The following is a 23,891-nucleotide window of genomic DNA, read 5'->3' as shown; positions in this document are numbered from 1 at the left end:
TGTGGGGCAGAGTCTGGCCAGCGGGACCCAATCTCTGCGCTGCGCCTTAGCTGGGCCCCGGCTCCTCCAGTGCGGGCCGCTCGGCGACGGTTGCTGGGGCGCGCGCCGCCCGTTCCTCTTTCCCGTTGCGAGCGGCTGGCGCGCAGGGAGGCGGCCCCCAGTGCAGCCGGGCGCCTCCCACTCTCCGAGCCGCCGGGGAGCCGGAGGATGGCGGCGGTGGCGGCGGCCGCCCGGGAGGAGGCGGTGCGGAGGCCGCGGAGCGCGGCAGCGAGCGGTAGCGGCCCGTCGCGGCGGCCCGGCAGCGACCGCGTCCGCACGGCCACCTGAGCACCCGCCGCGAGCTGCGTCCCGCCGGCCTCGCTAGCTCGCTCGCTCGCTCGCGGCCCGGGGCGGCGCGGACATGGGCGCCAAGCAGAGCGGCCCCGCCGCCAACGGCCGCACCCGCGCCTACTCGGGCTCGGACCTGCCCTCCGGCAGCGGCGGCGGCGGCGGCGGGGCGGACGGCGCTCGGGCGGCCCGGTTCGTGGCCCCGGTGCCCGGCGCGCAGCAGCCCAGCGCCTCGGCCGGCGCGGCGGCGGCGACAGCGGCGGCCGCCTCGGCCCCGACAGCGCCCCGCAGCCGCTCGCTCGGAGGGGCGGTGGGCAGCGCGGCGGGCGGCCGCGCGGCGCAGTCGGCCTTCAGCATCCCTGGCGGCGGCAGTGGCAGTGGCCCGTACGGCTCGCAGGACTCGGTGCACAGCAGCCCGGAGGACGGCGGCGGCGCTAGGGAACGGGACCGGCCAGCGGGCGGGGGCCCTGGCGGGCCGCGCCTGGTGATCGGCTCGCTCCCGGCCCACCTTTCTCCGCACTTGTTTGGAGGTACGGCCCCTTGCCCCCGAAACAGCTCCCCAGCTGGGGGGAGCGCCCCCTCCGCACCCACCCACCCCAGCCACGAGGTGAATGGAACTAGAATTGTTTTACAACAAACTGACGAAACAGCCTCGTGGTTGTAATTTTTAGTACCAGGAAGTTAGGGGTGATCGGTGGACGAGTGTAGTTCAGCTCGGGAGCTGGAGAGCGAGCAGTTTTAAAGGCCCCAAACCAGAAGGGATTCACGTGGATGTTTGAGTGTTTGAACAAAAAGGAAGTTATTTCCCTGGATCGACTCCTAACAAAGCTGTAATCCTCGAGCGTCTGTACATAGTTCTGTATTCTTAGTGGGTGGGTACATGTTATTTGGGTGTATGTGTTAACACAAAGTGTTGCTTTAGCCCCAGGAAACTGCTACTTTACATGTGGCTAATGTCAGTACTGCTTAGTTTGAAGCTGATTGTGGAACTGTTAAAAAACAGTTATTTAAGGAGATAATCTTTACAGTGATCACAACTCTGCCTACAGAGGCAGTAGTTGGTCAGGGTCTTTCGAAGAGCCGTGTTGACTAGCGTTAAGGAAACAATTAGAGGTCAGTGATGTGCCTTTATGCTGTTTGAAACAGGAGAAAGGGTGCACTTGATTGTGAAAGTGTGAACTCAGACCGCACATTCCCACTTCCTTGCGTTATGTGTCCGGCATTATACATTCATATTTGAGCGCGGAATGGTGTGAACCCCACCTTCTGTTTTAAAGACCTTCTTATTCATGTGTTTATAGTTGTAAGAAATTAAGTGGCATGTTTACTGATCTGTGTGCTAAAGCAATCAGACTCTAGCGTTAATTCGTAAAAATGTCATGTTTAGTTTCCACCATCTTAATGATATTTTGCATGTTTGATATGAAAGCACTTAGCTTTTAGCTACCTTTTTTTGTTTGTTTGTGAGGTTCTGAGACTCTGACCTAAGTTACTGAGCTTGTTAGGCAAGCTCTTTATCACTGAGCTAAACACTTAGCCTGCCACTTAAATAACTTGCTTTATGGAAAGTTTTGCAGTGCCAATAATTATATTAATATTTTCTAAAATCGAGGCATCTTTAAAAAAATCTTGTTTTTGGAAAAAAGAAGTAATCATGCCCTAACTGTGGTCTGAGACACTGTAGTTTCCTGAGAGTGGTGCCATGTTTTAGAAATAACTACCTTTTTAAAATGAAGTTTTCACTAAGCAGTTATGATCATCAAAAGTAGGAACAAGAAAAGGGAATAGGAAAAGTCTCTTTAAGTTAATATTTAGTATCCTGATTACCACTTTTGATTCAGTTTTTCTCCGGACTGATTTCTCTTCAACAAGAATCAGTATGTATTTGCTTTATTAAAGTAAGTATTCAGAGCAGGGGAGAGAGCCGGCCTTCCTGCTATCAGTTCTTAATAAATTGGCAAGACCTGTTTGCCTAGATTTGGAATGCAAGCTTTTTATTTGTTTGCTTTTTTTAAAACATAATTCTTAGATTTGCGGACGTAGTATGTAGTTCTTTAGTAGTCCTCCTGATCTGGAAGACTGGGTAGCAAGACAGTGCTGGGGCGGCTTTTCTCATCCAGATCTCTGGTAAGGTTGATTGCTAGACAGTCCTAAGTCATCAATTGTGTGGAGGATCTTAACTTTTTTCTCCAGTTCATTATGAACTGTTAGAGATATGTTTCGTTCTTGGGTCATTGGAGAAAAATAGTCATTTTTCTGTGTTTCCTGATTCATGTAAGAAACTTTAGTTAACAAACCCTAAAAGGGGTCAGAAATGACCTGTTCTCATGTGAAAGGAATGAAAAGCGCAGTGACCTTAAAATCCTTGTTGAGAGAAACAGTTAAGTTGGTCTTTAGTAAAGGCTTTGCCTAATGAAACTTGTACCAGTCTGTCAGTGAGTGGGGTTATAAGAAAAACTAGTGGAAGCATATTTCTAATCATTCTGAGATGGACAGAGCTAGATGTGGAGTCTGGAGTCTTAAATAATTAGATTTGATTCTTTATATTGACACCATTTTTATTATGTTTTATACCAATGTGTCAGAGTTGTTAAAGGTTGGGCATGTGCAGTGTTTACTGAATTTTGAATGTTAGGGCATAGATAATGGACTCCAACTGAAAAATTGAGAAAAAGAACATTTCAAAATTAATGGAAAGTACTTACTGTAACTATATAAAGCATTGATGTTTGTATTGTTTCCTAACCAGAAAAGGTAGTGCTAAAAACACTCAGATAAAGTTCCTTTGTAGACTCCCAATGTTATGTATTGAAAGAGGAAACCTAAACTATTGCTCTTTAAATTGCTTTCCACTTAGGAGTGTGGCAAGTAGATACGTAAGCTGTTCTATTGCTCTATCACAGTGAGTTGCCAAATTGAATGAGGTTTTCTGTGGTGACCTTTGAGTTTTGCTTTCTTTGGGATGTATATTTTGGCTGCACCTTTTAAGCTTTTCACGACAGTATTTCTCTGTGCAGTTCTTGCTGTCCTGGAACTTAATGTTTAGACCAGGCTAGGCTGCATACATTCTTACTTCTCTCTAGAGAATTAAGTAACTAGAAGGAAGATGAGTAACTCAGGTATTTCAGCTGATAGGCATTGAGTTCTCGTGGAGATCAGAGTATGGTTAGAATCTCTGTGGACTTTTTAGAAGAAGTAGGGCTTGTTTCTCTTTACTCTTTGTAGATTAGTGAATTGACTACTGTGTTGTATATAGTGAACAGAAGTTCTCTCTTAATTACTGGTAATAGTCTGGTCCCATTTGTTTTAAAACTGATCTCTAAGGACATCATCTAACATTTGAAAACCTTGGTATCTTAAGGAGGGTTTGTTTGACTTTATTTTATGCCTGCATTTTCCCACTAAGCCACCAATGTTCATAAAAGCTGTCAATAGGAGTTAAAACAGCCTTCCTTGATGCAGCTTTCAAAGGAAGTAAAGATTATTTCTGGAGAAATCCTATGACTTCAGTAATGCATGTGTATGTGTGTCTGGTGGTGAGATCGTAAAGTGAATTAATTTAAGGCAGTGAACCAACAGTTCTTTGCTGCTTTTGGCTGCTTAATTGTCTTAGCGTGTTTGGGTGTGGCTTGCCTGTGAGTATTTCAGCAGCCTGTAATTCAGGTGTCTCCTGTTACTTACGTTGAAAAAGCCTGGGCCGTCATTTAAAATTAAGTGTGTTAAATAAGATTTGTATTCCTACGAAGATTTATTTAAATGAATTTTCAGCACAGATGTGAGGTTTTATGGAGTTGTTCTCAGTTATTACTTACCATAGATGCCAAAATATTTGAATTTGGGAAATTGTGGTTAATCTGCTTTTCATTCTTGGATTTTTCTGTTAACACAGTTGGTGTTTTTTTTGGCGGGGAGGGGCAGAAGAGATGATTGCACTGTATAGGGAAGACAGACTCCTAACGACCACTCTTGCCATCTCTGCCAAGGGACTTGGATGGTTAGTGCTTCTCACCTGTAACTTCATCTATCTTTAAAGACCACAGGCGATGCCTTATGTTGCTTGCTGAAATGTGGCCTCTGTCCTGGATGGTCCTGCTTTGGGGACTGTTTGGAAGTAACCTTGCCGTTGGAGGCAGAGTGGGATGAGTTCACAGGCCAGCCCTTTGAGAGCTGCGGGACTGTCTGGGGGAAGAGCTCTCTGTTGTGTGCTTGTACCAGCAAGCCTGTCCGACTCTCTTCTGCTTGGTTGCTTTGCCTGTTGACCAGTAAGTAAGTTCTTATTGCTGGCTGTCCACCTGTCTCTTACTCATCTTGTGCATAATTATATGGAGAATTGCCTTAATGTTCTACATATCAGATTCGCTGTCTATACATCTAATCTAGGATATTGGCAAATGGACTGAGAAAAGTGCAAAAACTTATATATACAAAGTACTTTGTAAGGTTTATTTTCTTAGGTAATACTCCTAAGCATTTTTAAATGCCAGTTTATTTAAATTTTTGTAAGTTCTGAACTGTTTGACATTAATGTCTTTAGAAATTGGAGAAACCATGGTACTTCGTGTGAACAAAAGGTTCAGAAAAAACTTTTGTGTTGTATGAGTATTTGTTTTCTATGCTGCATGCTAGCAGCACATCACAAGTACAGCTGTTTGATGCAGTACACATTGGTCTGTGGTTCAAGAGTCAGCACAGCTTAGCAGATCAGGGTGTTAGTGGGGGCACTGTGACTGATGTTTGATCTCACCTGAAGAGGATCTGCACCCAAATTCCCTCAGGTAGATTGGCATAATTCATTTCCTTGTGGTTGTTAGGCTCAAAGAACTTTATCTCCCCCCCCCCCCCTCCAATTCTTAGTGTGGAGTCATTGTATGGAATAAATGGGTTTGGTTGTGACTTTTTTTTCTGTTTTTTTGTTTGTTGGTTGGTTGGTTGGTTGGTTTTTGTGCCAGGGTTTCTCTGCATAAACTTGACTGTCCTGGAACTCACTCTGTGGACCAGGCTGACCTCAAACTCACAGACATCCGTCTGCCTTTGCCTCCCCGGTGCTGGGATTAATGGTGTACATCACTACTGCCCGGCTTGTGACATTTTCATCATTGATATCGTGTTCTGGGGTCGCACTCACTTCCCCTTAGCCTCTTTTTCCCATCTCCTTCCTCTTCCCAGATAGTTCCCTTTAGTGCCCTTCTCTTTTTAAACCTAGATCTCAAAGACATGAAGTATTTATGTTTGAGTCTGTCTTATTTCACTTTACAATACTCTTTATTTCTGTACATTTCTCTGCAGATGACATGTCATTTTAAAAGATCTTATTTTGTATGAGTGTTTTGATTGCATGTATGCATGTGTACCACGCTGATGCCTGCCGCACAAGGGATTGAAAAGAGCATGTCAGAGCCCCTGGAACTCAAAAGTTGTGAGCTAGATGTTGTGAACTACTGTGTGGATATTGGGAACCAAAATGCCCCTTTGTTAGAGGAAAAAGTGTGATATTAATTCCCCTCTGTATGCTGTGAATATGTTTTATTGCCTTTGGTTAATAAAGAAGCTTCTTTGACCAGTGGCAGTACAGAACATAGGTAGGGGTGAAAACTAAACTGAATGCAGAAAGAAAGAAGGCAGAGTCAGGAGTCGGCATGCCACAGTCTCATGGCAATACATAAATAGAACTGGATTAATTTAGATATAAGAGCTGGCTAGGAATTTGCCTGAGCCATTGGCCAAACAGTGTTGTAATTAATATAGTTTTGTGTGATTATTTGGGTCTGGGCAGCTGGGAGATGAACATGCAGTCTCCGTTTACACAGTGTTCTTAACCATTGAACCAGCCCTCCAGCTCCTTACTTTCATCCTTTATGGTTGACTAGACCTCCACTGTTAGTACATACGCCACATTTTATTCATTACTGAAGGAGACCTAGACCAATTCTGTAACTTAGTAATTTGAACAGAGCCACTATGAACATGTGGATGTTCAGATATCGCTATAATATACTGACTTGAAGCATGATTAATAAAAATTCAGAGACAGATACTGGGGTTCAACCTGAAGACCTGAAAAGCAAAGCAGCCAGCCACTGGTTCTTACCTTTACCTCAGTCTGAAAATGGTGATCCTGCTTCCAGGAAGCCCCAGAATGAGACTGAGTCTCTGAGCTGTCTCCTCTCATCTTCTATTCCTCTCTAGTTCTGGGATTAAAGGCCTGCACCACTGAGGTGAAAGGCAAGCACCGACTAGTTTCTGTGGCAAGCTAGTTTGACTACTGGGATTAAATGTGTGTATTACCACTGCCTGGTTTGTAATGCCTACCAGTGGGACTATGTTATTCTCAGATCTTCGGGCAAGTTTAATTTATTAAAATACAAATGAAATATCACTACACTGACTTAGATTTGTTTGAATATATTCCCAAGAGCAGTGTTGCCGGCCCATTGGTAGTTCTGTTTTTAGTTTTCTGAAGAGCTGTTGCACAGATTTCCATAGTACCTTGTTATTCCATCTTGGTTCAACTTATCACCTTCACCACTTCTCATTAGTTAGGTGCATGTAGGCCTGGTCCACACATAAGGGGAAAGAAAGGTTTAAACACTAGATTGTGGGAATCAAAAATGGTTACCCTAAAATCTATTTACCACATTGAGTATAGGATTAGGTTGATCAGGTTAACACATACCTTTTAATTTAAATACTTTTTTACTTTCTAGACGTTGTGGTTATTAATGTGGCAAGTGTAATATTAGTGGCCATGACTCTTAGTCCTTTTAAGAGGGTGTGCATGGGCTGGGCTGGAGAGATGGCTCAGAAGATAAGAGCCCTGGTTGCTCTTTCAGAGGTCCTGAGTTCAATTCCCAGCAACCACATTGTGGCTCACAACCATCTGTAGTGAGATTTGGTGCCCTCTTGTGGCCTGCAGGGATACATGCAGGCAGAACACTGTGTACATAATAAATCTTTTTTTTTTTTTTTTTTAAGAGGCTGTGTATGTAGTCAAGGGTACACATGAGGTTGCTCTTGCACAGTTGTTCCTAGAAGCTCTAGAGATGTTCTGGTGACATCCCAGCAGAAATTGAGAAGACCAAGCCCTGAGACTGGGACAGAACATGCTGGGAACCCAGGGCCTGGGTAGCTGGAGCCCTGAAGGCTGTTGAAGATGAGAGCAAAGATGTGGCTGGGTGAGCATGAGGGTGGAAAGACCTTGTGTCCAAGGTTCTGGGCTTTGCTCTCAGGAGTGGTGCAGAGGTCTAGAATGGTTTTGAGCAGAGAACTGATGGAACCTGGTGGGGTTTAAAAGATAACTGTGGTCCCTATGTGGGAGCAGATGGAAATTCAAGTTAAAGATGACTGTAGACCAGGTGTAGCATCATAGGTAGTACGAGGTGGCATGAGTCTGATGATTTTAAAAGTGGAGCTTAGCTAAGTTGACGTGGAGGTGAGAAAGAGTCAAGTTTTTTTTGTTTAGCAGTTTAGTACTTAAGGTTGTGTAGCCCAAATTGCACATTTCTCCTGTTCTTGGAAATTTATTAGAGACATGGGATTATTAGAACCCAAGATAAGCATTTGGTCATGGTGCATATAAATGCAGAACAGTAGATACATCTTGAGTACATCTTTTAATTTTAAGACAAAGCTATGAAATATATGTGAAGCTAAGTATAATAAATCAAGTTCCATGTGTAATCAATTCTTACTGTAACTTGAGTAGTTATGATTAGCCTGAACAGTTCATTAATTTAACTTATTTACATGTAAATGGAGTGGGGCATAAATACAGCATATATGTGTACATAATGTATATACATACTGGGTTTATTACATGTGATTTATTCCTAAATGCCTGTTCTTGGTTTGAACAATACATTCAGTTTTAATTGATTTTTGTTTCACTTGCTTTATTCTTTGTTGCTTTCTTTCTCTTTTTAGAGTTAAATTTGTTTTTGTAGCTGCTTTATTTTTCATGTATTTTCTAATGCTAAAACATAATTAGACTCTAATTACCTCTCAGTACATCTAATCCATGGCTTTGGACGCTTCCTAGTTTCTTTGTCACACACTCACTGTTTTAAAGACAGCTCTTGAGGAGTGATTTTGTTAGCTACATAGTTTGGCACTGCGCATCTGGGAGCTGTTTTAAAGTGTGGCTTTTAACATTTGCGGGTGACAGATTTATCGTTGTTTTGTTACCTTTTGTTAACAAAAGTAACACATAAAGTGTTACCTAGAAGTGAGTTGCATTGTAGACAGAAAATCTTAAGAACCTGTAAATGATCGAACCATAGCTCAAAATAGCAATAACTAGAAAAAAAGTAAATCTATTTTGAGTGGGTACCAGTCTACCTTCTTATTTAACCTCTCGTGCCTCAACGTTTTTGTTTTAATTTTTATTGCTATTTGTGTGCATGCAGTGTGTGGAGGCCAGAGTTCTGTTGGATGACTCTTTTCTACCATTGTGTGTGTGTGCCCGGGGGTGGGGGTGGGATAATACCAGCATGGTAGTGTGCGTGGGTACTGTGTGTGTATGTGAGTTTGCACATATGTGGAAGCCAGAGGTTGACGTTGCATATCTTCCTCTGTCACTGTCTGCCTTTATTTGATCATGGAGCTTTCTGTTTCTGCTGTACTAACTGGCCAGCACTCCAGAACTGCCTACCTCCTCCCTGTAAGCACTGGGGTAACAGAAATACATCTGACTGTTCTGTGTGTCGAGATCTGAACTCACACCATCTTCCCAGCCTATTTTTAGAGACAGAGTTTCTCACTGGCCGTGGAGCTCACCACTTGGCTAGACTGCCTGTCAGCAAGCACCACGGGTGCTGCGGATCCAGACTGCAATTTTGACATTTGTGCAACAGCTACTGTATTGATGACCTATCTCTAGTCCCTACTTTTTATATGTTGTTAATTTCTTCAAAATTCTCTTCAAACTATTGAATTATGCTTCATAGCACACTTACTGTGCCAGGTTTGTGGTCAAAGTTTGTGAATATTGATTGATTCCTAAAATGTATTTGAATATTACATTATTATATTTTTAAACAAGATTATTGGTCACCAAAACTATTGTCATATTTAAATCTACAAAAAAAATGTATTGCTCTAGAAAAAAGCAGTATGTTATTTGTGTGTTACCTTGATTTTTTTTTTTTTTTTTTTTGTTTTTTTTTTTTGTTTTTCGAGACAGGGTTTCTCTGTGGTTTTGGAGCCTGTCCTGGAACTAGCTCTGTAGACCAGGCTGGTCTCGAACTCACAGAGATCCGCCTGCCTCTGCCTCCCAAGTGCTGGGATTAAAGGCGTGCGCCACCACCGCCCGGCTACCTTGATTTTTTGAACAATGATAGTAGATACTATTTGTCCTCTACAAATGAGACAGTCATAGAGTTGTCTTAGAAAGAAAGTAAAATACGCTGTGCTTACAGCTTGATTTTGTTTTATAACTATTTGAATTTGTGACAGAATATTCTTAGGTTGTCTGGATGTGCGAGTGTTTTGAGATGGTTACAGTGACTGGTAGGCACGTCAGTCTTGTGTGTGATTCTGTAGGACAGAACCTGAAAAGTTTGCTCTCCCTGTGCTGGAATTTGAACCTCAGGCTGCACACGTGGGCAAGTGCTCCACCGCTGAGCTTCATCCCGGCCGGATTGTACCATCTTTAGAGTTGTGTGAGGTGGTGCCCCGCAGGCAGCTGGAACAGCCTGGCACTCAGCAAAGCAGCTCAGTTGCGAGCTAGTGCTCTGCAGTCGTCAGCCTCCACCTGGCAAGTCTTGGCTCCCAGTTCTTCCGATTACTTATCGTAGGACAAAATGATACACTTTGGCAGGATATTGATCTCAGCACTCAAGAGACAGAGGCAGGTGGCTCTCTTGAGTTTGAGGCCAGACTGTTCTACATAGTAATTTCCAGGACAGTCTCAGAACGGGTGGGAGGACCCACTGTGGTTATCCCGAAGGCCAATTCTTTAACTGCTCTCTGGGCACTCAGTGCACAGTGCTTTCCAGAGGTTTCTGTCTAGTTTCTTAAAGCATACTCAGAAAAGCTAAAATCAAGATGCAATGGACCACTTTCTTTTAAAGTAGTGAGATAATGCATGGTTTTATTATAATAATTTGTATATTAGGCAGGTGGTTTCATAAGAATGGTCTCATGACTTCACTGGAAATAGGAATGGCAGATTCTTTTCTTCACTTGTTTGGAGGCAAGACTTAGGGGAAAAGGAACTTGGTCTAAGGAATCAAAGCTTGCTTAGGGTGGCTGCTTTTCTTTTTCCTCACAACTTCCTGTTTCTCCCTTGTGTATTAAAAGGTTTATTTAGTTTACTTACAGTTTTCAGTTCTGTAAGTCTTACCTCATCTTATGTATGTTAGCCACTGAATTTCATCTTTGAAAAAAATTTTCTGCATGTTTTATTTTTAGCTTTTTTTTTTCTTTCCAAATGAGCCCGTAGCCCAGGGTAACCTTGAACTGATTAGCTGTGTAGCACAGGATGATTGGACTCCTGATCCTCCTGCCTCTACTTTCTGTACAGGGAGGGTTACAGACATGGCTTCCAAATCCAACTCTCTGCATTGCATTTTGTTAAGTCCCTCTGGGGCCTTGGGCTCTGCCCAGTCCGAGTTGGTCATGCCCTGTGAGTCCTTTGCTCGTTACCACCCAGGAGGTTTTCTCTTTTTAATGTTTTATCTGCAGGTTCTGTGATCTCCTGTTATCCATGATTTGGGGTGGAGCACAATTTCCTTTGTCCTACTGTGAAAAAATCCGTGTAAAGTAAAACTTTGAGAGCTCAGTATGTGAAAATATTTTATTTTCACCCCCACTCTTGATTTTTGTTTTTTTGACTTGTAATAGAATTCAGACTGGAATTACTTGCCCTCAGAACTTTAAAAGTATCCTCACCTCTGATTTCTGTGTTGCATCTTGAGTGCACAGATGCTGGTTCTGATTTTTTGATGTCTTGTCTGAACCCTTGCCTCTTAGGACCTTTCTTCCCAGGGTTACAGGCTTTCACTGTTTCTAATACTTGTGATGGGTTTGTTATATGTGGTAGGCACTCTCAGTCGTTGACTATTAGAAACATATTTATCGTGTGTTCATCATGTGTGTGCATGTGTGTTTGCATACACTAGTGTGCACTGTGGCTAGAGAGTGGAGGTGAGAGGACAATTTGGTGGAGGCTCTCTTTTCTTCCAGCAGTATGGGACCCAGGAGTTGAACTCAGGCTGTCAAGATTGGTGGCAAGGGCTGCATGCTGAGCCCTGTCCATGCTTTGTTCTCTTTCAGGAGATCTGGAATACAAAACTGTAAGTTGGGTGTGGATTTTCTCTTAATATTTAGTTGATTTTAACTTTTTTATTGTAAGAAACACTTTGAGACACTGATGATGTACTTGCACTGTGTCTTATATATATACACACATGTATGATCAGGTGTGTGCCTTCTCCCTTCATGATTGTTCAGTTTCTAGTTGCTTTTTTTGTTTAACTTTTTTAGTCTTCTTTAGGGTATTTTCCTCAAATGTTTGGTGGTCATGTAAACACTAAATCGGGGACTTGTAATCTGAAGCCTTCTGCACATGCAGTCATCTTTCTGAGCCCTAAAGAATGTTAAATTGTTTTCTCTTGGGCTTGGTCATGTTTTCCGGAAATGGCTTTTCTTACACAGAAGAAGTCACCATCAACATCCCCTGTTATAAGGACAGCATCCAGACTGGCGTCAAACTTGTAATTAATACTCTTGCCTGAGCCTCCTGAGTGCTGAAATTATGAGTTTACTGCCATGCTTGGCTCTGAAGACATTTAAAAAAAAAATATATATATATATACATATATATATAAAGTAAAGATAGATTTACTTTACATGTATATTTGTGTATGTATGTGCACGTGGGTGGTGGATTGTAGATGTGTTGACTACAGAGCTGTGATGCCTGCTTGTTACATGGGCCCTGGAGTTCAGGCCATGTTCCTCATGATCTGAGTAGGTACTCTTAACCACAGAGCTCTCTCTCCACCTGTGGAAGGTATATTTTGTATTGGTTTTTAAGATTTAGTTTTAATTTATGTGTCTGAATGGTTTGCCTGCATGTATGAAAGTGCACTGCATGCATGCCTGGTACCTGCTGAGGCCAGAACAGGGTCGAATCCCTTAGAACTGGAACTGGGGGAGGCGGTGTATTGCCTTTTGGGTGCTGGGAACCGAACCCCAGGTCCTCTGCTAGAGCAGTAAGTCTCTTGACCACTAAGCCATATCTCTAACCCAAGACATAATTTTTTATCCCAGTGCTATAGGAGCAAAGTCAGAAAGTTTTGGAGTCTTTTTAAAAAAAATTATTTTTATTTTATATGCATTGACGGTTTTGCCTCTATGTTCTGTGTGAGGGTGTCAGGTTTCCTGGAACAGGAGTTACAGACAGCTGGAAGCTGCCACGTGGATGCTGGGAACTGAACCCAGGTCCTCTGGAAGAGTATTCAGTGCTCTTACCTGGTTCTCCAGCCCAAGATTTGGAGTCTTTAAAAAAAAAAAAAAAAAAAAAGGTGTTACTTTTGCTCAGATTCAGTATAGCTCTGTTTTTTCGCTACTCTTTTGTCTCATGTCCAGAAAGGTACCTCCAAACACAAAAACCTAATGCAGTTGGGGTTTCCTAGCCATTCAAAGAAGAAAACACAGCTGGGGCAGCTAACAGCATTTTGATTGGCGCTGCAGGCAGTGTTGCCCTTTGGGCCTGCCTTCACTCCAGCAAGGCCCAGTCTGCTGTAAAGCAGGTTGTGCCTCTGCTTTCATAATTTCACATGGAAATGATCATTTATATGCTTTCCAAAGACCCAGTACCTTTTTTTTCATTGTGTCATTACATTAATTTTATAACTAATTTCTGTATTTTATTTCTTGGGCTGGTGAGATGGATTAGATAAAAGCACATGCTGCAAGCTTGAGAACCTGAGTTTGGTCCCCAGGAGGTAGAGGAAGAGAACTCTGAGAGCTCACCCTGCCCTCCCCCAAACTGTAAACCAGTCCCCGGTTCGATGCTTCCTTCTCTGCGGCGTTGCCTTGTGCACGGTGTCCCTTCACAGCTACACACTTTCTAGTAGGCAAGAATGTCGTCATACTGTTTAAAACCTGCTTTTCTGTTTGGTGTGTTTAGGGGATTTTTCTCTGAAAGAACATAAACCCAGTGCTTGTTTGTAACTAGCATGTGTTTATATTTCCATGATATAAATGCACTCTAGTTCCTTAAGCCTTTCCTATTACTGAGCATTTAGAAAGGTTTTAGTTTTTGTGGCCTTACTGATTAGAGTCAAGAGCTCTACTGCTGAGCTCCCAGCTCTTTCCAGTGTTGTAATTCCACTGAATGTCTTTATACAGGCACACACATTTCTAGTACGGGTACTATTTTGACAGCAGTAGGTATAATAGTGTGGTACTAATCACTTAATATTATTGTTAGACTCAGGTATGAGGCAACAGCTCAAGAAAGCCGCACACATGTGCAAGCCATGCGTCAGGCCTTCCCAGGACATTTGCATGGCTTCCCATCTGACTACAGATTTGGGGAAGAAGACTGCAAGTTCTCAGGTTTTTCTTTTTTGGTTATTTTCCAGTACTGGCATTGAGTCCAAGGCTTCTTGCATGCTAAGCAAGTGCTCCACCACTGGGCTGCATTCCCAGCTCTCCTTACTGTTTTTGATAAGATCTTATTAAGTTGCCTCAGACTTGTGATCCTCTACTTCAGCTTCCAGAGCAGCTGGGATTATAGTCCCATGCCACCACACCAGACTTCTCAGGTGTGGTAATTCACTGCCGTGATTTAGTTATAAAGCTCAGGAGAACAAACACTACAGTTATCATTGCAGTTGTATTATAAAGATCAGAGCAAAATGGAGCCCTCCATAGGGCAAGATTCCTCAGAGCCAGAAAACAGAGTTGGCATCCCTTCCCCATGGGATCCGGCTGTGGCTCCAGCAGAACTCATGCTCTGTGTTCATGCACCAGAGAGTTCTTCCAAGTCTTGTAACCACACTGCTATTTGGATTTCATTATGTCAACATTCATTGGAAATTCGCCAGTCTACTGGCTGACTCTAATCTCCGTCCAACCTCCCTGGAGTTTGGGGTTGACTCAGCTCCCCATTCTGCAATCCTAAAGAGTCCTTCCTAGCTCCCATTCTGAATGCCTCTTGGGAAACTAAAAAAATTTGAAAGTTCTGCCAGAATTTTGAGAAGGGGAAAAAACAGACAAGTATACAAGAGTTACAAAAAAAAAAAAATTCTAGTTGAACAGAAGGCACACTTTAATTTTCAGTAGCTATTGACCCTCCCTAAAGGCATACTGATTTATTCTGTGCCACTAGTAAAATTTCTGCTAACTTTGGTGTTAGATGTTTTTCTTCTTTTTAGGGAACTTCTACTTTCCTCTGTTCTGTCGATCACTCTTTCGTTTGCATTTTCGACTCTTGTGAAAAGAGCATTTCAAGGGCTTATGGTTAGCCATGTGTATATGTAGTTGAACTGCTTGTTTTTTAGCTTTGCTGCTTTCTAGCTGTTATGTTTATATTTCTTTGTGGTTCACTGTATAATGCACACAAGCACATGAGTGTTTTTTTCACATATACATATTTCAAACATTTCTTCCCGTGCCACTGGCTTATAAAATAAGGTTCTATGAATGAGGCTCACTGTTTTTAATCATACAGCGTTATGAATTTAAATTAAGTTGACATTTGTAAAGCTGTTCCTATAAATGAAGAAGGAAGATATTTGCTTTTTAGCCCCTTTCCCCCCTTTTTCTTTTCTTAGGCATGGTCTCACTGAGTGGCAAGCAGTTTAGCTAACCTGGAACCTGATATGTAGAACAGAGATTTGCCAGTTTGGAGGAGGTTTTTTTCCCACTTTGGTTTTTCTGTGTAGCTTTGGAGCCTGTCCTGGAACTTGCTCTATAGACCAGACAGGCCTAGAACTCACAGAGATCCACCTACCCCTGCCTCCTGAGTGCTGGGATTAAAGGTGTGTGTCACCGCTGCCCAACTTTGTTTTGTTTTTTACTACTACTTAAAATGTATAATGTTGAATTTTATAGAGACTTAAATTATATGTAACTAGTATTATGAAGTAGTAATATGTATGTAGAATGAAGGAGTAAAATTTTATGGAGCTAGTTTGTCTCATTTTTTGGACATTTGTGTTTAAGAGTAAGGAAGAGTTGAAGGGCAAGAAGAGACTATTTGTGATAGTGTATGAGAAGTCAAAGCTAGTAACTACCATAATCTGGATAGTATTTCTTTAAATAACTGTAGGAGTGTGCTTTGTGTAGAAGTATATGTTAGAAGAATGAATTCTTACCAGTAAAATTGATACTTGGGGGCTTGAGAGATGGCTCAGAGGTTAAGAGTGGGTAATCTTCTTGCAGAGGACCTGGTATAGATTCCCATCACCTACCTCAGGTGCTCACAGCTGCATGTAACTCCACCTCCAAGGACTCAGACCTCTACCTCCACAGGCACCTGTGCTCACCTGCATATACCTGCACACATAGTTAATACATTATATAATATAAAATCTATTTCTAATGGATTGCCTACAAATTAAAAGACTTTATACTTTGTCATAAAACTGAGAAATATCTGTTAGAATGAGCTTCAATTACACTAGCAGAATTTTGTTTCATAACTCAGCTCCATATAACATTAATTTAATATGTCCTTATGGGTACTGTTTTATATCTGTAGATACTTCAGTTATCAAAACATGTGGATACAATCATGTTGATGTCTCCAAGTAACACTTTTCAAAAAGAAAATAATATAATCTCTCATTTTATAAATCAGAATCAATCCAGTGTTTTTTTCCGTTTCACTGTTAGTGTCTTGTTGACGCTGTAACAAATCGCCATACATGTAGTGGCTGTAAACCACACAGATCTGAGCTCTCACAGTGCTGGTGGGCAGCAGTCTGCAGTAACCCTCTGGGGGGCTCACATCAAGTTATTGGCAGAATGCTGCTGAGACCCCAGGGGAATCTTCACTTGTTTTCTCCAGCTTCTAGAGAGTGCTTGCATTTCTTTGCTTATGATCTGCTTCCTGTTTTTCACAGCCACAGCATCAGGTCCGTTGACACTGCCATTTCTCTTTTTGAGATTCTACCAGATTCATCTACATTTTAAGACTCTTTAATTACATTGGCTGTGCCCAGATAACCTAAGTTATTCTTTTTCAGATCAGCTAATTAAGCTAGCTAATACTACCTGCAGCCTTTATTCTTCTTTCTCTTGTAACCTGTTTCCAAGACTTAAGATATATAGACATAACCAGGAGGCCATTCTGCCCACCTCAGTCTAACTCTTGAATGCCCTTACTGTGTAAGTATGTTTTTGACTTACCAGAGAGAAAGAAAAATGATTTGAGATTAAAGGAGTTAAGTAATTTGAATAAATTTTAATATCTATCACTATTATACTTAAAAGACCTTTATGTAAAATCTAAGATAGCTAAATAAGTATTTTGAATTTTTCTCCGAAACAGCATTATTGTTTTAATTCAGCACAGTGGCTTAATGTTACTTCAGCCAGCAATCGCACCTCTGCAGCCGCTGGCCTGCTTCTGCCACGCAGGCCTCAGCTTGACAGGAATTCTGTTCCTGCAGGCACCTGCTCTGTTGCTGCTGCTAAAGGTAGCTTTAGGTAAATCTCTATTGCTTTGTTTATAAATAAGATTCAAAATTCAATGGCTGGGGTGAAAGCCTGCTAGCTCAGAGAGGCTGGGTTGCAGCTAGTTAGCCTTCTCTCCTTGCCTGCATCTGTCCAAATCCCTTCCTACTTCTTCCTGTGTGTCTATCTCTTTTAGATGCCCTCTGATGCACTGGGATTACTTACTTTCTGTCAACCGCTTGCTGACTCAGCCTCCTGACCCAAGGCTAATTATATTTAGTTAACACAATGCACAGTCTGAATATTCCCCAACACAGCATAGATGGATGGAGTTTGATAATATAGGGGCAAAAAAGGTATATTCTGATTTCACTTTGAGCAGTCTAAAGCAGAGTTGTTGTTGTAGTATATTCATATTAAATAAAATGCTCAATTTGTATCTGGTAATTAAAATGTTTTCTTAGACCATAATGACTATGTAGAACTTTATGGTTAACTAGAAGATAGTCCATGCAATGGGATAGACAATTTGTGTTTTACACTGACTTTTAATAGACTAGGTAGTTTTTATCAGATTTTAAAAGGGAATCTGTGACCCTAACTTGATTCACAACATCGATCTAAGTTTCATTTTGTTGCTAATTTTTTTAACTTTGTGCATTGAGCATGCTGTCCAGAAACACCTGGGCTAGCTACTGTGCATGGAGGCCAGAAGACAGCCCTGAATGTTGGTCCTTGCCTCCGCTTTGTTTCCTTCAGGATCTCTTGTGTGCTACTGCATACAGCAAGCTGGCTGGCACAAGAGAGTCAGAAAATTCTCACATCTGCCTCCTCTTCCTGTAGGAGCTCTGAAACACGGGCTCTGGAAATCTGAGCTCAGGTCCTCAGCTGGGCTGGAAGCCAGATCTCTAGTCCTTGTCTATAATCTTGAGCGGGGCATATTGTGATGTTTTTGTGATTTTATATTTGAAGATTGATTAAGTTTCTAAGTGCTAGATGGTAACAGCAGAAAAATTATATTTCTAGAGCTTCATGATTGTCAAGTTTTTCTTGTAAACTTTATTTTAAAACTTTTTAAATGCTTCCTGAATATCTTTACAAGTCTACTGAGCTCTGTAGGAAGTAGGCAACTGGAGTTTTCAGTTTTCAAGGGGAGGTTCATGTGCATACAAAGATGTTATGTGTAGCATTTGAAGATTTTCAGCAATGCAGGCACTATGAACACATCATTAACACAGGGCATCCCTTTTCTGTTTCTGTTACCATGAACTAGTTTTGTTGTTGAGCTTCATATACGTGAAGTCATACCACATGTGCTCACTGACTTTGGCTACATGTGACGTAGGAGCAGTTAGAATCGAGTCATGGGAAGGGCCGTGGACTCCTTCCCCCATACTGTAATATTGTGCTGTGATTTGTGGACACACATGAGGATAACCAGGGTGTTTAACTGATGATGGACACTTAGACTGAAGTGTATGGCTATCTCTAGTAAGAGAGGGATCAAAATTTCATATTTAATCTGTTCCCATTTCTTCATTCTTTAGTTTCCAATTATTGGTTAAAGTTTAGGTTTTTCGTTCAAGGTTTAGGTAACTCACTGCAGTGGTAGGGTATAGTGGTTGGCTTACTCTCAGATCGTAATCCCCACATGTTCAGGGTTCAGGGAGCTTGGTTTTTAGGATCACTGTTTCAAAGTGTGTGAGGAATTCCACTTGTTCAAGGAATACAAAGGCAACCTAGAGAACAAAAATTTGCATGTTAGGTATTTGTGGTTTTAGTTTGATCTGAATTTTTTAAAAAATCAAAATATAGGTAATGACAGGTTTGGGTTTTTTTTTTTTGGTAGTCTTTTTGTTTGTATAGAAGCCAATTGAGGCATAAATGAATCAAATATACTGTTTTGCATTCAATTCAACTAATTTGAAACAACAACTGGAACTAAAGGAGGTTTCACCTTTATATGAGAAGAGCCAGCAAAGGCCAGTCTCTGGGCCTGTGAAGGTGGGAAGGTGCTGGGGGGTGGGTATGCTCTGCAAAGGCTAGCAAGGGTCGTGACTATAGGGAATCAAGGGTGTGGTCATTTTTGTACTTTGCTTTCTTTTTAGACAGGGTCTTGCTATGAAGCTCTGCCTGGCCTAGAACTGACTGTGTAGACCGGCCTCAGACTTGGAGCAGTCCTGCTTCTGTCTGCCTCCTAAATGGCCACCACGTGCTACCTGTATCCACTTTTGACATAGTACTTTTTAAATATAAGGAGGCATCATTTTACTTTGAAGTCAGTTAGAACTTCGTTTCTCATTTTTGGATGTTTCTCTATCCAATCTGGCCTGTTTTTAAAAGTCCATGTCCATGGTTTGGTTCTTTTAATGACCCAGGGAAGGGAAAATCCCACTGAAGCAGTTACACGAAGGTGTGGGGTGCAGTGTGTGCCTGCTGGAAAAGCGCTCCTGTGGGTGGTGTGCCGGAAGGACGCTTGTGCAGAGTGGCTTCTGCTACATGTCAGGACAGGGAGGACATTTCACCTCTGCATTGAGAGCAAAGCTAATTCTGTAGCCCTCATTCCTTGGCAGGAGAAAACAGTTTTCCCTGCTGAGAGTTAGAAGCCCGAGGGCAATGGTTCTCAACCTGTGGGTCGCGACCCCCTTTCACAGGGGTTGCATATTGGATATCTGTATTATGATTCATAACAGTAGAAAATTACAGTTGTGAAGTAACAACAAAAATAATTTTATGGTTGGGGTCACCGTTACATGAGGAACTGTGGTAAAGGGTCCCAACATTAGGAAGGTTGAGAACCACTGCTCTAAAGAAATTGAGAAAATTGACTGGTCCTCCACTGAAGATCTGTTCATTGTCTACCCTGCTTTCTTGCTGTAGCTATATCTACATGCCCTAATTATATATAGGGAGGACCAAAAAATGTGATAAGTAGACTTTTATAAGCAAAACAGCACAAGACATAGCTAATCTTTGTGTTTTAGCTCGCTTAAATTTGAATGTGGAGAAAACGTTTAAGTGTTCTAATTACCATGCTTAATCTGTATCACATTTTTATTGCTCTGTGTAAAGCAATAAAAATATTGCAGTGCCTACTGCAATAAGTTATGTAAGCTTTTGGTACTGGAATATAAAGATGAAGAAAGATCATTGTCCTTAGGAAGTATGTGCTTGCTAGATAAAAAGCCTTGAAAAGAAATTGTTGCAATTAAAAAAGTACTGTGTTTTGTTTATTTCAACAACTTTATTACCGTGTGTGTGTGAAGAGAAAAGATAAGATGGGAATATCCATTTACTGCTAATGCTTTTAAAACTGTTTATACTCAGGTCTCTTGTATCTGATTCCATCTGTGTGCCCTGAACACAGTTGGGATGGCACCATTGAAAACTGGCCACCTAAAATTTTCTGGAAAAATGATTTCTGTAGCCACATAGATTTGTAACTTTTTGTTCTTCAATAAAGAAATCTAGTTAACTTATTTTAAGCCACTGTTTCCCAAATTAATTCTATAGTTATTCTTATATTTTGTTCTGTGACTCTCAGACATTTATGATGGCGGACAATCAGGACTGGGCCCCAGTTTCTTTTTGAGTAGATTTAGGGTAGACTGGGAATTTGCATTTTTGATAAGTTTGTTTTTACCTCATGTTCCCTTGAGATAAAGTTCTTAAAACTGTGGTAGAGCATCATCTTACAATTTACCTGACAAAAGAAGGTACCTGTGACAATGTGAAGAAGTATGGCTCCCTATAAGCTCACATATTTGAGCACTTGGTCTCCAGTTGGTGGAACTCTTTGGGAAGGATTAAGAGATGTAGTCTTGTTGGAGGTGTGTCATTGGGGGTGGGTTTAGAGGCTTCAAAAGATGCTCACCATTCCCAGGGTGCTCTCTCTGCTTCCTGGTTGTTGTTTCAGCTTGTTAGTCTGTCCACTACTGCTCCAGTAATACCATACCTGCCTACTGCCATGGCCCCATCATGGTGGTCATGGACTCCAACCCTCTGGAACTGTAAGCCCCCTAATTAAATGCTTTCTTCTATAATTTGCCTTGGTCATGGTGTTTTGTCACAGCAATAATAGAAAAGTAACTAAGACAGTACCTTGAAATTTGGAAAGCTAGGTGTGGCCACACACACCTGTAATCACAGTTTGAGAAGCTGAGGCAGGAGGATTAAGTTAAAGCCAACCTGGGTTGTATTCATTTCAAGACCTTGCCTCATAAACAAAAAAAAAAAAAAAAAAAAAAAAAAGAAAGAAAGAAAAGAAAATAATCTTCTTCTTCCTTCTTCTTCTTCTTCTTCTTCTTCTTCTTCTTCTTCTTCTTCTTCTTCTTCTTCTTCTTCTTCTTCTTCTTATTCTTCTCCTTCTCCTTCTCCTTCTCCTTCTCCTTCTCCTTCTCCTTCTCCTTCTCCTTCTTCGAGGTTCTAGAGCAAGTGGTCTTAATTAACACAATTACCCTAGGTAACATTATCCTCCTTTTTGACTAAGTCTTTGCTAGCCCTGTAACCCTGAGTTCAGTTCGTTTGTTCATAGAAATGATGAACTCTATTTGGAGAAGGTCGTAGTTTAGGAGTAAATGATGCATTTATCACAGTATAGATGCATCTCATGCCAGTTTACAACTTTAATGAGCAAATAGCAAATTGGGCTCAGATGGCTTCTTTAGTTAGAAACTTAATAGAAACATAGAGGCCACACTCCAGACTCACTGCTGCAAGTCTGCACTTGGAGAATGTCCAAGAGGTTTGTATGTACATTGCCTTGTGAAGAGCATCAATGTAGCTTACATGTTGGGAAAAAGCAACACATGGTTAGTGCAGTCTGTGACTCACTTTGATCCATTTCATATACTGGCTGGTTTTGCATGTCTATGTTAATGTTATCAATTAGAATATATACAATTTGGCTGGGCGGTGGTGGTGAACATCTTTAATCCCAGCATTTGGGAGGCAGAGACAGGCAGATCTCTGTGAGTTCGAGGCCAACTTGGTCTACAGAGCGAGTTCCAGGACAGCTAGGGCTTTTACAGAAAGAAATCCTGTCTCAAAAAACCAAAGCAGGGGTGGGAGGAAGGAAAGGAAGAAAAGAATATGTACTGTTTATTTTAGATCCCATAGTATTTTGACAGTGTCTTTCTTGGTATTCCATAACTATAAAGCAGTACATGCTATTGTTAAGTCTTGAAATAACACATAAAGATAAAAAGTGTCTGAAAGCGTATCATCTACGATAAATTACCACTAAAACTAGTTCCACTATTTTGGCCAAATTTAAGAAAATTTTTACTAAAATTTTAAATACTGACCAAGTTGGAATTTGGTCAGGACCACCATTTGGAAATTTTCATGTGTTGGTGGGGCTTATATGGACAAAATCCGTAGGCCACTGTACTTTCCTGTCAGGACCAGGTGACCTGTCGAAAGTGCCTGAAAAGGGGAATGAGGATTGAGAAAAGAAAGAGACAAGAGATAGAAGATCGAGCCGGGGCGGGGGTGGGGGAGACTCTCAGTGAATACTGGAGCAGCCTTGAATTTATTTTTCATCATCCTTTTATACCCAAAGCAAAAGGGGAGGGTAAAAGACTTCCTTCCCATGATACAGGGAACAAACAAGCAGAATTTTACCTCCTTAATATGCAAAACATCTAGTAACCATGTCTTTAGTCAAACATCCCCTTATTTGACCTTGGCAAGCTTAAACTCTCTGGTCTTAAGTCAAGATAGAAATAGAGTCACTGTGGGTTCCCACACTTTCCCGTGAGACTTTTTTGTTATTTTCCAAGAACCACAACTCCCAGAGTCCCAGAAAATTACCTGGTCCTTGGGCAGGGGGTTTACAGGTTAATTTAGGATCTAGCTGTTATGGTCAAGTTACTGAACCCCCAAAAAGAAACTCCACAGAACCAGATTCTGATGTAAAGCACAATATTCAAACTGGAGTTTGAACTACACCTCCAGTACACCAATGTAGTGGGCGAGGGAAATGCAGTGTCAAGCTGGGGAAGAAGAACAAAAAGAAGCAAACTCACCCAGGAGAAGTAAATGGCAGGAAATAATAAGATTGAGAGCTGAAATCAACAAAATAGAAACAAACAAATAAAACAATACAAAGAATCAGTGAGACAAAGAGTTGGTTCTTTGAGAAAATCAAAATGGACAAAACTTTATCCAAACTAACCCAAAGGCAGAGAGAGAATATCCAAATTAACAAAATCAGAAATGAAAAGGGGGACCAAATAATCACACAGAAACTGTATTAATTAAATTACTGCTTGGCCCATTAGCTCTAGCCTCTTATTGGCTAACTCTCACATCTTGATTTAACTCATTTGTAATAATCTGTTTATCACCACAAGGTTGTGGCTTACTGGGAAAGATTCAGCACGTCTGACTCTGGCAGCTCCATGGTGGCTCTTTCTCTGATTCTGCTTTCTTCCTCCCAGAATTCAGTTCTGTGTTCTCCACCTACCTAAGTTCTGCCCTATCAGGCCAAGCAGTTTCTTTATTAATTAACCAATGAATGCAACACACAAACAGAAGGACCTCCAACACCAAACAGACATGGAGTGTAGTGTAGAGAGGTGGAGCTGTGTCCCGCCACCCGGCTAGCTTTACAACCGGAATAACTTCACAGAAACTGTATTCTTTTAAACACTGCTTGGCCCATTAGCTCTAGCCTCTTACTGGCTAACTCTCACATCTTGCTTTAACCCATTTCTAATAATGTGTGTAGCACCATGAGGTGGTTTACCTACGTCTGTGTCAGGTGGGAGAATCATGGCGACTGTCTGACTTGGCTTTCTTTCTCCCAGAATTCTGTTCTGTCTACTCCACCCACCTAAGGGCTGGCCTATCAAAGGCCAAGCAGTTTCTTTATTAACCAATGAAAGTAACACATAAACAAATGACCCTCCTCCATCAATGGAGGAAATCCA

General features: G+C 41.6%; 1 protein-coding gene across 2 annotated transcripts in view; it reads left to right on the top strand.

The window, feature by feature from the left end:
* The first annotated feature begins 337 nt into the window (after positions 1-337).
* Positions 338-23,891, top strand: part of Znrf2 (zinc and ring finger 2) — an 82,983-nt gene continuing 59,429 nt past the window's right edge. For both annotated transcript variants that reach the window (XR_009057407.1, XM_057774924.1), the window contains exon 1: positions 338-857. Coding sequence is in view for 1 of the 2 variants with exons in the window: in XM_057774924.1 (XP_057630907.1) it covers positions 401-857 (457 nt within the window). In the remaining variant the exon portion in view is untranslated. The remainder of the gene's footprint in view (positions 858-23,891) is intronic.

The sequence above is a fragment of the Chionomys nivalis genome, chromosome 1 (genome assembly GCF_950005125.1).
Source record: "Chionomys nivalis chromosome 1, mChiNiv1.1, whole genome shotgun sequence".
Lineage (NCBI taxonomy): Eukaryota > Metazoa > Chordata > Mammalia > Rodentia > Cricetidae > Chionomys > Chionomys nivalis.
This window is presented reverse-complemented; position numbering and strand designations above follow the sequence as displayed.